The sequence below is a fragment of the Rana temporaria genome, chromosome 6 (genome assembly GCF_905171775.1).
Source record: "Rana temporaria chromosome 6, aRanTem1.1, whole genome shotgun sequence".
Classification (NCBI taxonomy): domain Eukaryota; kingdom Metazoa; phylum Chordata; class Amphibia; order Anura; family Ranidae; genus Rana; species Rana temporaria.
The window spans coordinates 219,353,122-219,366,004 of record NC_053494.1 but is presented as its reverse complement, the minus strand read 5'-3'; the positions used below and the strand labels follow the sequence as shown (position 1 = coordinate 219,366,004).

The 12,883-nt window shown below is 47.0% G+C and overlaps 1 protein-coding gene across 1 annotated transcript in view; it reads right to left on the bottom strand.

Moving 5' to 3' along the window:
• LOC120944274 (solute carrier family 15 member 2-like) overlaps window positions 1-12,883 on the bottom strand; it is a 43,842-nt gene continuing 30,959 nt past the window's right edge. Inside the window, exons 11-17 of the mRNA XM_040358287.1 lie at window positions 11,563-11,652; window positions 10,205-10,249; window positions 8,310-8,342; window positions 4,654-4,742; window positions 4,480-4,561; window positions 2,295-2,429; window positions 1-201 (exon numbers count right to left, since the gene is read on the bottom strand). Coding sequence (XP_040214221.1) covers window positions 40-201; window positions 2,295-2,429; window positions 4,480-4,561; window positions 4,654-4,742; window positions 8,310-8,342; window positions 10,205-10,249; window positions 11,563-11,652 — 636 coding nt within the window. The 3' untranslated portion in view covers window positions 1-39. The remainder of the gene's footprint in view (window positions 202-2,294; window positions 2,430-4,479; window positions 4,562-4,653; window positions 4,743-8,309; window positions 8,343-10,204; window positions 10,250-11,562; window positions 11,653-12,883) is intronic.

The window sequence follows — 12,883 nt, the reverse complement described above, 5'->3', positions numbered from 1 at the left end:
TCACAAGCCCCTCCTATATCACTTGTAGGATATTTCTGCTCAACTCACCGTCCTACAATACAGAGAACTGTCTGCGTGTCTATCCACCAATAAGGAGAACGTTTTATCCTCACGAATGCCTGAGCAGGAAATGCTTTGTGTCCCAATTTCCACATTCACATTTGTAGTGCCGGTGACGTTAATCTTCTTGTAATTTGGGTCCTGAAGGAGTAAAAAACACACAGATATCATCAGGTCTGTCCACCAGAGGAGCTTACACTCTAATGTCCCCTCCCCCCCACAGTCACATCAGTCTCTGCACCAGAGGAGCTTACACTCTAATGTCCCCTCCCCCCCACAGTCACATCAGTCTCTGTACAGAGGAGCTTACACTCTAATGTCCCCTCCCCCCCACAGTCACATCAGTCTCTGTACAGAGGAGCTTACACTCTAATGTCCCCTCCCCCCACAGTCACATCAGTCTCTGTACAGAGGAGCTTACACTCTAATGTCCCCTCCTCTCACAGTCACATCAGTCTCTGTACAGAGGAGCTTACACTCTAATGTCCCCTCCCCCCCACAGTCACATCAGTCTCTGTACAGAGGAGCTTACACTCTAATGTCCCCTCCCCCACACGGTCACATCAGTCTCTGTACAGAGGAGCTTACACTCTAATGACCCCTCCCCCCCACGGTCACATCAGTCTCTGTACAGAGGAGCTCACACTCTAATGTCCCCTCCCCCCACAGTCACATCAGTCTCTGTACAGAGGAGCTTACACTCTAATGTCCCCTCCCCCCCACAGTCACATCAGTCTCTGTACAGAGGAGCTTACACTCTAATGTCCCCCCCCCCACAGTCACATCAGTCTCTGTACAGAGGAGCTTACACTCTAATGTCCCCTCCCCCACACAGTCACATCAGTCTCTGTACAGAGGAGCTTACACTCTAATGTCCCCTCCCCCCACAGTCACACCAGTCTCTGTACAGAGGAGCTTACACTCTAATGTCCTCTTCCCCCCCCCACATCACATCAGTCTCTGTACAGAGGAGCTTACACTCTAATGTCCCCCCCCACAGTCACATCAGTCTCTGTACAGAGGAGCTTACACTCTAATGTCCCCTTTCCCCCCCCCCCCCACAGTCCCATCAGTCTCTGTACAGAGGAGCTTACACTCTAATGTCCCCTCCTCTCACTGTCACATCAGTCTCTGTACAGAGGAGCTTACACTCTAATGTCCCCTCCCCCCCACAGTCACATCAGTCTCTGTACAGAGGAGCTTACACTCTAATGTCCCCTCCTCTCACAGTCACATCAGTCTCTGTACAGAGGAGCTTACACTCTAATGTCCCCTCCCCCCCACAGTCACATCAGTCTCTGTACAGAGGAGCTTACACTCTAATGTCCCCTCCCCCACACGGTCACATCAGTCTCTGTACAGAGGAGCTTACACTCTAATGACCCCTCCCCCCCACGGTCACATCAGTCTCTGTACAGAGGAGCTCACACTCTAATGTCCCCTCCCCCCACAGTCACATCAGTCTCTGTACAGAGGAACTTACACTCTAATGTCCCCTCCCCCCCACAGTCACACCAGTCTCTGTACAGAGGAGCTTACACTCTAATGTCCTCTTCCCCCCCCACATCACATCAGTCTCTGTACAGAGGAGCTTACACTCTAATGTCCCCCCCCCCCCACAGTCACATCAGTCTCTGTACAGAGGAGCTTACACTCTAATGTCCCCTTTCCCCCCCCCCCCCCCACAGTCCCATCAGTCTCTGTACAGAGGAGCTCACACTCTAATGTCCCCTCCCCCCACAGTCACATCAGTCTCTGTACAGAGGAGCTTACACTCTAATGTCCCCTCCCCCCCACAGTCACATCAGACTCTGTACAGAGGAGCTTACACTCTAATGTCCCCTCCCCCCACAGTCACATCAGTCTCTGTACAGAGGAGCTTACACTCCAATGTCCCCTCCCCCCCACAGTCACATCAGTCTCTGTACAGAGGAGCTTACACTCTAATGTCCCCTCCCCCCACAGTCACATCAGTCTCTGTACGGAGGAGCTTACACTCTAATGTCCCCTCCCCCCCACAGTCACATCAGTCTCTGTACAGAGGAGCTTACACTCTAATGTCCCCTCCCCCCACAGTCACATCAGTCTCTGTACGGAGGAGCTTACACTCTAATGTCCCCTCCCCCACAGTCACACACTATTATTATTATTATACATTATATAGCTCTGACATTCTCTCCCCCCCCCCCCCCCCCCGCCGTGTCATGTGACTGCTCGGGCGGCGCGCCTCTTACCTGGAAATCTCCGCCGATCAGTGACGGTCGGGTGAACGGAGAATTGTTCGGAATCTGGACGGTGGCGTCTTGTCCTGCAAAGTTCAGGATCTGCACGGTGGCCTCTCCCGGCTTTGGAACGAGCGGATTCGTCTCCTGGAATGGCGGAATAGAAAAAGTTACTTCCTGTTTTGGCTGTAGGGCAGGAAGTAAAGGGAAGTCCCCCCTATGGGGCGCAGATGGCAATTCCAACTTCAATGTTTTTTGTTTGTTTTTTGCCTTTAGTTACACTTCAACTATCCCATTAAAAGTCTTTTGTTACATCAGGTGTCCCTAATAGAGTCCCCCTTTACATCAGGTGTCCCTGATAGAGTCCCCCTTTACATCAGGTGTCCCCAATAGAGTCCTCCTTTACATCAAGTGTCCCCAAAAGAGTCCCTCTTTACATCAAGTGTCCCCAATAGAGTCCCCCTTTACATCAGGTGTCCCTAATAGAGTCCCCCTTTACATCAGGTGTCCCTAATAGAGTCCCCCTTTACATTAGGTGTCCCTAATAGAGTCCCCCTTTACATCAGGTGTCCCTGATAGAGTCCCCCTTTACATCAGGTGTCACCAAAGAGTCCCCTTTTACATCAGGTGTCCCCAAAAAAGTCCTATTTACATCAAGTGTCCCCAATTGAATCCTATTTACATCAGGTGTCCCCAATAGAGTCCCCCTTTACATCAGGTGTCCCGAATAAAGTCCTCTCTAACATCAGGTGTCCCCAATAGAGTCCCCCTTTACATCAAGTGTCCCCAATTGAGTCCCCCTTTACATCAGGTGTCCCCTAAAGAGTAATTCTTTACATCGGGTGTCCCCAATAAAGTCCTCTCTTACATCAGGTGTCCCCAATAGAGTCCCCCTTTACATCAGGTGTCACCAAAGAGTCCCCCTTTACATCAGGTGTCCCAAAAAAATCCTATTTACATCAAGTGTCCCCAAAAGAGTCCACCTTTACATCAAGTGTCCCCAATTGAGTCCTTCTTTACATCAGGTGTCCCCAATAAAGTCCTATTTATATCAGGTGTCCCCAAAAGAGTAATTATTTACATCAGGTGTCCCCAATAGAGTCCTATTTACATCAGGTGTCCCCAATAGAGTCCCCCTTTACATCAGGTGTCCCCAATAGAGTCCCCCTTTACATCAGGTGTCCCTAATAGAGTCTCCCTTTACATCAATTGTCCCCAATAGAGTCCCCCTTTACATCAGGTGTCCCCAATAGAGTCCCCCTTTACATCAGGTGTCCCCAATAGAGTCCGCCTTTACATCAGGTGTCCCCAATAGAGTCCCCCTTTACATCAATTGTCCCCAATAGAGTCCCCCTTCACATCAGGTGTCCCCAATAGAGTCCCCCTTGACATCAGGTGTCCCCAATAGAGTCCTTCTTTACATCAGGTGTCCCCAATAGAGTCCCTCTTTACATCAATTGTCCCCAATAGAGTCCTTATTTACATCAGGTGTCCCCAATAGAGTCCCCCTTTACATCAGGTGTCCCCAATAGAGTCCCCCTTTACATCAGGTGTCCCCAATAGAGTCCTCCTTTACATCAGACGTCCCAAATAGAGTCCCCCTTTACATCAGGTGTCCCTAATAGTGTCCCCCTTTACATCATGAGTCCCAAATAGAGTCCCCCTTTACATCAGGTGTTCCAATGCTTCTGAGTTGCCCCCCCCCTGTACTCACAGCGTCTCCTCTCTTTCTCTCTCCAGTCATGTGACATGTCAAGTGACAGAGGGAGAGAGGAAGAAGGTCCTTCCGCAGCAGCGCCGCGCTGAGACTGAGGACAGTTCTCTTTCCCAGCTGCGGCTCTTTTGCGTCTCATGCATCCTGGACGGAGGAGAATGCCGGATCTTCCCTCCAGCAGCAGCTATTGGATAATGGCCGCCGCTCCTTCTGACAGGAGTGACACTGCAGCCACTTGTGTCAGTGAGAAGTCGGATGAGTGGCTACTCGCTGCCTCTGCTGGAAGTCCGCTCCACATATCCACTACTCTTTCATACTTTAGTTCCTATTGAACTATCCTCCTGTTACAGGTCAGGATCCACCTAAACCTGGTCTGAAAAATGCCCCCGCCCCTTTAAAGCGAACTTATAGAAGTATCAGAAGTCTACATTGTATCACTTTTAGTAACAGGAAGCAGATAAGTCACACGAGACTTTAACTCACATTTATTTTGATCTCCACAACGGTGGCAACAGCGAAGGCCAGAGCTGCCAGCAGCATGCCGATGGCCATCTTTGCGATGGGGCTGCGGAGAGGAGGAATAATGACAGGTGAATGGGGGGGCTCACAGATACACCGAGCAATCGCCGCAACAATGGCCGTAACTTTGCTACTCACTGGAAGTTGATCTTGCAAAGCCTGACAAGAGGGTAGATCCCCAGATCAAACACCGGGACCAGAATGAGGATCAGAAGTGGGTTCATGACCTGGAGAGATAAGAAGACATTCTATTACCACCACTCTGCTTACATGGAGGATCGAAATCTCATAATATAACTTATTAGGTTCCTACAATAATGTATATCATGGGCACCCTACTGACTCCATGTAGATTTTATTACCTTAGGGAATCAGAAAGGAATTTTATTTCCCACGGACCATGCTCAATACGTTTTTTTTTGCCTTCCTTTTAATAAAGCTTGGACCACGGACCATGCCCCAGACGTCGTCAGCTCTGACGAAACACTTTGGAAGGAGCTGTGTATGGTGATGTCATCATGCAACCCCAAGTGTCCCCGGGATATTATCAGGGGTTTTATACTGTGTCTCCAATACCACCTCTACACCGACATCCCATTGCTTCCAATACCACCTCTACACCGACATCCCATGGCTTCCAATACCACCTCTACACCGACATCCCATTGCTTCCAATACCACCTCTACACCGATATCTCATTGCTTCCAATACCACATCTACACCGACATCCCATTGCTTCCAATACCACCTCTACACCGACATCCCATTGCTTCCAATACCACCTCTACACCGACATTTCATGGCTTCTAATACCACCTCTACACCGACATCCCATTGCTTCCAATACCACCTCTACACCGACATCCCATGGCGCCCAATACACCTCTACACCGACATCCCATGGCGCCCAATACCACCTCTACACCAACATTCCATGGCTTCCAATACCACCTCTACACCGACATCCCATTGCTTCCAATACCACCTCTACACCGACATCCCTTTGCTTCCAATACCACCTCTACACCAACATCCCATGGCTTCTAATTTCACTTCTACACCAACATCCCATGGCTTCCAATACCATCTTTACACCGATATCCCATGGCTTCCAATACCATCTTTACACCGATATCCCATGGCTTCCAATACCACATCTACACCGACATCCCATGGCTTCCAATACCATCTCTATACCGACATATCATGGCTTCCATTACAACCTCTACACCATCATCTCATGGCTTCCAATACCACCTCTACACCGACATCCCATTGCTTCCAATACCACCTCTATACCAACATTCCATGGCTTCCAATTTCACTTCTACACTGACATCCCATGGCTTCCAATACTACCTCTACACCGATATCACACGGCTTCCAATACCACCTCTATATCAGCATCCCATGGATTCCAATTCCACCTCTACACTGACATCCTATGACTTCCAATACTATCTTCACACCGACATCCCCTGGTTTCCAATACCACCTCTACACTGACATCCTATGGCTTCCAATACCACCTCTACACCGACATCCCATGGCTTCCAATACCACCTCTACACCAACATCCCATGGCTTCTAATTTCACTTCTACACCAACATCCCATGGCTTCCAATACCATCTTTACACTGATATCCCATGGCTTCCAATACCACATCTACACCGACATCCCATGGCTTCCAATACCATCTCTATACCGACATATCATGGCTTCCATTACAACCTCTACACCATCATCTCATGGCTTCCAATACCACCTCTACACCGACATCCCATTGCTTCCAATACCACCTCTATACCAACATTCCATGGCTTCCAATTTCACTTCTACACTGACATCCCATGGCTTCCAATACCACCTCTACACCGATATCACACGGCTTCCAATACCACCTCTACATCAGCATCCCATGGATTCCAATTCCACCTCTACACTGACATCCTATGACTTCCAATACTATCTTCACACCGACATCCCCTGGTTTCCAATACCACCTCTACACTGACATCCCATGGCTTCCAATACCACCTCTACACCGACATCCCATGGCTTCCAATACCACCTCTACACCAACATACCATGGCTTCCAATACCACCTCTACACCGACATCCCATGGCTTCCAATACCACCTCTACACTGACATCCTATGGCTTCCAATACCACCTCTACACCGACATCCCATGGCTTCCAATACCACCTCTACACCGACATCCCATGGCTTCCAATACCACCTCTACACCGACATCCCATTGCTTCCAATACCACCTCTACACCAACATCCCATGGCTTCCAATTTCACTTCTACACGGACATCCCATGGCTTCCAATACCATCTTTACACCGATATCGCCTGGCATCCAATACCACCTCTACATCAGCATCCCATGGATTCCAATTCCACCTCTACACTGACATCCTATGACTTTCAATACTATCTTTACACCGACATCCCCTGGTTTCGAATACCACCTCTACACTGACATCCCATGGCTTCCAATACCACCTCTACACCGACATCCCATGGCTTCCAATGCAACCTCTACACCGACATTCCATGGCTTCCAATACCACCTCTACGCCAACATTCCGTGGCTAACAATACCACCGCTACAATGACATCCCATGGTATTCAATACCACCTTTACACCAACAGCACCCAGATCTACCTCTATACTCTCAAGTTCACCCCCTGATCTCCTCATGTATCAAAATTTCATGAGAAACATATTAGTATGGATGTCACTTCTTATGACTTTGCCATTGAGATCAATCGCACAACTGTTAGTCCCTCCATGTATGCCAGGGTGCTACTGTAGGTGCAGTCCTGAACTCTGACCTCTCGATCGGGCCTCACATCCAATCACTGGATAAATCTTACCACCTTAACTTTCATAACATTTCCAGAATTGGCCCATTTTTAACTAACAACACCACAAAACAACGTATTACCACTCAACTTTCTTCTCACTGGCCTATCCCTACACAGACTGTCCCCTCTTCAGTCCATCATGAATGCTGCTAGACTAATCCACCGTACTAACCAATCTATAATGCTGCTCCTCTCTGCCAATCCTCACACTGGCTTCCATTAGCCAAACATATACAACTCACACGCCAAAGAACAACCTACAAAGCCACCCACAACTTTGTCCCAAGCTCATTCACCAACCTCATCCTCACATATTTCCCAAATTCTCCACTCTGCTCTTGCCAAGACGCCCTGTTCTCTAAACCCATCGTCAACTTTTCCTATGCTCTCATCAAGGTCTTCTCTGGAGCCTCTGTTATCCTCTGGAACTCCCTACCCCAATCTGTCTAGCTATCTCCTACCCTGTCTGCCTTTAGGTACCCACCTCTGACCAAACACTGTAATTTGGTTACCTCCATTAGCTTATCCCCCACAACTATTACCTTTTTTACCACTTCCTCCTGCCTTTAGATTGTAAGCTCCATGATCAGAGCCCTCCTAATCCTTCTGTATTTTATTGTATTGTAACTGTACCATCTCCCTTTATATTGTAGGGTGCTGCACAAACTGTTGGTGCTATCTACATCCTATATAATTATATGTATTCCATTTTACTGAGCCCCTGATGAATGGGTTGTAGCCCTTGAAATGCGTTGGCTGTCCTTTGCTCTTGTTAATGTTACCAGCTGAACAATTAAAGCTCTTGGACTCTCAATGATTTTAGTTTGCCTCTTTATATGACCTTTAATACTTTTAAAACATTAACTGCCAGGTGAGTAACATAATGATAAAAGTACAATGACTGTTCCATACCTGTATCTGGTCCGGCTGCATGACAAATGAACCCTGTAAATAGAATTGATAATAAATAATTAATCAGCATTTACAGGCAGTATTGAGGGATGGGGATACAAATGTTTCAATGTTACATTTTATTCTCTCAGCTGTGCGCAGAGATTTCCAAACACAACCGTCCCATGAATTCCTGGACGAGGGTGGAAATGGTGGTTTAGCAATGAATGTGAATACGGGTGTCACAATCTAGAAACCGGGACAGAGAAGCCCAAAGCAATGGAAAAAAAAAATAGGCGAAGGGCGGGCATGAATAGGTAGCAGGGGAAAACAGGCAGATAGGGTTAATATATTTTGGTGAGAGAGTTTACGTACTGGGATTGGTGGGCTTCAAAGTCTAGGACATGCTTCAACGGGAAGACTTGGGGATCAGGATTGGCTCGGGCAGTTGGGGATCTGTGGACCAATAGGAAGCTTCCCACCTTCCCGCCCATTTGTTCATTTTGGTTCTCCATTTGTCGTGGTGGCCTAGTGGTTAGGATCTTTGGAGGCCTTCTAAAGTTTCTGCGATATGGCATAGTGAGTAACCATCTATGGTATGGAGTCCTCTGTAAATAGGCGAAGGACGTGCATGACTAGGTAGCAGGGGAAAACAGGCAGATAGGGTTAATATATTTTGGTGAGAGAGTTTACGTACTGGGATTGGTGGGCTTCAAAGTCTAGGACAAGCTTCAACGGGAAGACTTGGGGATCAGGATTGGCTCGGGCAGTTGGTGATCTGTGGACCTAGGGGAAGCTTCCCACCTTCCCGCCCATTTGTTAATTTTGGTTCTCCATTTGTTGTCGTGTCCTAATGGTTGGGATCTTTGGAGGCCTTCTAAAGTTTCAGCGATATGGCATGGTGAGGAACCATCTATGGTATGGAGTCCTCTGTAAATAGGTGAAGGGCGGACATGACTAGATAGCGGGGGAAAACAGGGAGATAGGGTAATATATTTTGGTGAGAGAGTTTACGTACTGGGATTGGTGGGCTTCAAAGTCTAGGACATGCTTTAACGGGAGGAGTTGGGGATCAGGATTAGCTCGGGCAGTTGGGGATCTGCGGACCAAGAAGAAGCTTCCCACCTTCCCGCCTATTTGTTCATTTTGGTTCTCCATTTGTCCTTGTGGCCTAGCTATTGGGATCTTTGGAGGCCTTCTAAAGTTTCAGCGATATGGCATAGTGAGGAACCATTTATGGTATGGAGTCCTCTGTAAAATTCCAGTTAACAGAGGTTTCAAGCGGAAGTAAACCCATCCATTTACCCAGTTTAATTTCCTACACGTGCCGGAAATGTAACACTCCCATTGGTTGGTTGTACTCTCAACCAAACTGTCAAACCATCCAATGGCTGGTGTCATAACTGATCACATCATGGCAGTTGTAGATTAAACAGAGGCAAAGATGGCGGCTTCCTTGGCTGAAAACGATAGGGGGGTTTAGTTACACTTGAACTGGGCAGTTGGGTTATGGAGGTAGAAGGTGAGAAGTAAAACCATCCCCGAGTCGCTGGGGACCTGTATGTGGTTACGCAGATACAAAAGCTAATTTTGGGTCATCGGTGCCTTCAAAGATCTGCAACCCGGGTTATTGTGTATCATTGTGATTATTATTATGTCTCTGTTAAAGGAATGGGGTTTATTGGTTATATGTTAATAAATGGCCGCTATGTAAAAAAATGGCCGCTATGTAAATAAATGGCCGCTATGTAAATAAATGGCCGCTATGGCTAATTTTCACTCCAAATGCTGTTGTCGGTTTATTCCTATATGGTTGGAAAAAGTGGAGCTGTGGCGGCGGTTAATTCATCGGAGGGGTGGGGTGTTTGACATCTGTTTACTATAGTCATGAACTGCGGAAAAAAATCTTCACTTACGAAATCGGCGTTCATTCTTGTAGCCTGAAGAGTCCATCGCGATCCCTGAAAGGAAACAGATATGGAAGGTTAACCACTTAAGACCCGGACCTTTAGGCAGCTAAAGGACCTGGCCAGTTTTTGCGATTCGGCACTGCATTGCTTTAACTGACAATTGCGCGGTCGTGCGACGTGGCTCCAAAACAAAATTGGCGTCCTTTTTTTCCCACAAATAGAGCTTTATTTTGGTGGTATTTGATCACTTCTGTGATTTTTATTTTTTGCGCTATAAACCAAAATAGAGCGACAATTTTGAAAAAAATTCAATATTTTTAACTTTTTGCTATAATAAATATCCCCCAAAAATATATAAAACATTTTTTTTCCCTCAGTTTAGGCCGATACGTATTCTTCTACCTATTTTTGGTAAAAAAAAAATCGCAATAAGCGTTTATCGATTGGTTTGCGCAAAATTTATAGCGTTTACAAAATAGGGGATAGTTTTATTGCATTTTTATTAATTTTTTTTTTACTACTAATGGCGCCGATCAGCGATTTTTTTCGTGACCGCGACATTACGGCGGACACATCGGACAATTTTTACACATTTATGGGACAATTGTCATTTTCACAGCAAAAAGTTCTATAAAAATGCATTGTTTACTGTGAAAATGACAATTGCAGTTTGGGAGTTAACCACAAGGGGCACTGAAGGGGTTAAGTGTGACCTCATCTGTGTTTCTAACTGTAGGGGGTGGGGCTGGACGTGTGACGTCATTGATCGTGTTTCCCTATAAAAGGGAACACACAATCAATGACGGCGCCACAGTGAAGAACGGGGAAGGTGTGTTTACAAACAGCTTTCCCCATTCTTCAGCTCCGGGGACCGATCGCGGGACTCCATCGGCGATCGGGTCCGCGGGTGCTGCGGCCGCAGTCACGGAGTTTCCAACCGGGTCGCGTGCACGCGCCGGGGGCGCGCGACCCCACGTCTGGGCTTAAAGGGCCACGTACAGGTACGTGGATGTGCCCAGCCGTGCCATTCTGCCGACCTATATCAGCGTGAAGTGGTTAAAAAAAAACGTAATTTTTTAGAACCCGAAAAACGGTCGTGTGTACGTGGCATCAGATGTTCAAAAATTCCAAATTCCAAAAATTCCAAAGTCGGAGATTAGAAAATCGGAAATTCGAAATTTAAGAATTCAAAAGTTCAGAATTCGAAAATCAAACTTCCGAATTACGAATCTTCACATTTCCAAATCTCCGAATTCACTAAATGTAGCAAAAATGAATACAAACACGTTTTTCGGGAATGTGCACATGTCTAATATTTAAATGATTGGAATTTGTGTTCCATATGTTCTGGACCTGAGAATTACCTGCTGGTCGAAGAGAGCCCAGAACATCGGGAGGGGGATGTACAAGAAGAGGACTTTGGTCACCATTTTCACTTCTGTGATGAGTTTTTTCTGGAAAAGGAACATTGTAACGGGGAGAAAATGAATGAAAGCTCAGAGAAGCTCACAGAGAACAAAGGAATTACAGATTGCATGGAGTGTGTGATTGCCCTTATGAAGGATACTTTGTATCACATTTCTATACAATTAGTGACCATATTGTTGATGAACCTTCTGCTGATATAAAGCGACATCCTCCAATAGGGGCCCCTGATAACTGTTGAAGCTAAGAAGAGATATCAGACAGCGAAGAAGGATCTGCACCTCTGCCAGGCTTTTAATATTGGAGAACTGGGGAAAAAAGGTGCATGGTTCCATGTCCTAGCACGGGGGTCTCCAAACTTTCAAAACAAAGGGCAAGTTTACGATCCTTCAGACTTTAGGGAGGCCGAACTGTGACCATTGGGCGTAGAAAAGGTCCTGATGTCAGTGGGAAAAAAACAATGCCCCATCTTTGAAATCAGTGGGAGGAATAGTGCCCCATCATTGGTGTCCGACCATTATTGGCATCTAAGGGAGGAAGTGGGCCCCATCGTTGGTGTCATTGGGCCCCATTGTTGGTGCCAATGGGAGGAATTGGGGCCCATCATTGATGTCAGTGGGAGGAATAGTGTCCCATCATTGGTGTCAGTGGGAGGAATAGTGTCCCATCATTGGTGTCAGTGGGAGGAATAGTGTCCCATCATTGGTGTCATTGGGAGGAATAGTGCCCCATGATCATTGGTGTCAGACCATTATTGGTGTCTAAGGGAGAAATTCGACTCCATAATTGGTGTCATTGGGAGGGATCTGCCCATTCATTGGTGTCAGTGTGAGGAATGATGCCCCACTGTTAGTATCAATGGAAGAAATATCGACTCAAAGGCCAGATAAAAGCAAGCAAAGGGCCACATGTGGCCCACAGGCCGCAGTTTGGAGACCACTGTACTAGCAGATTTAGATACACTAACAAACTTCTCCTTGAAATAATAGAGTGCGGCTTTGACACAAGGGACGTGACCATGGTGGAGTTGGGGGTCACCTGTGTCTATGTCTACCATGAGCCAAATAAATATGTAAACGTATGGGAGGATCTAAAAGGTGTTCATGATAGGAGGTCAAAGGATGAAGCCAACACGTTTCTGGGGCTCAGAGCTCCACCTTCATCAGGGGTTTAAGAATGACCCCTGATGAAGGGGGAGTTCTGAGCCCCAGAAACGCGTTGGGTTAATTCTTTGACCTCATTTTAGATTTGTGGTGTTCC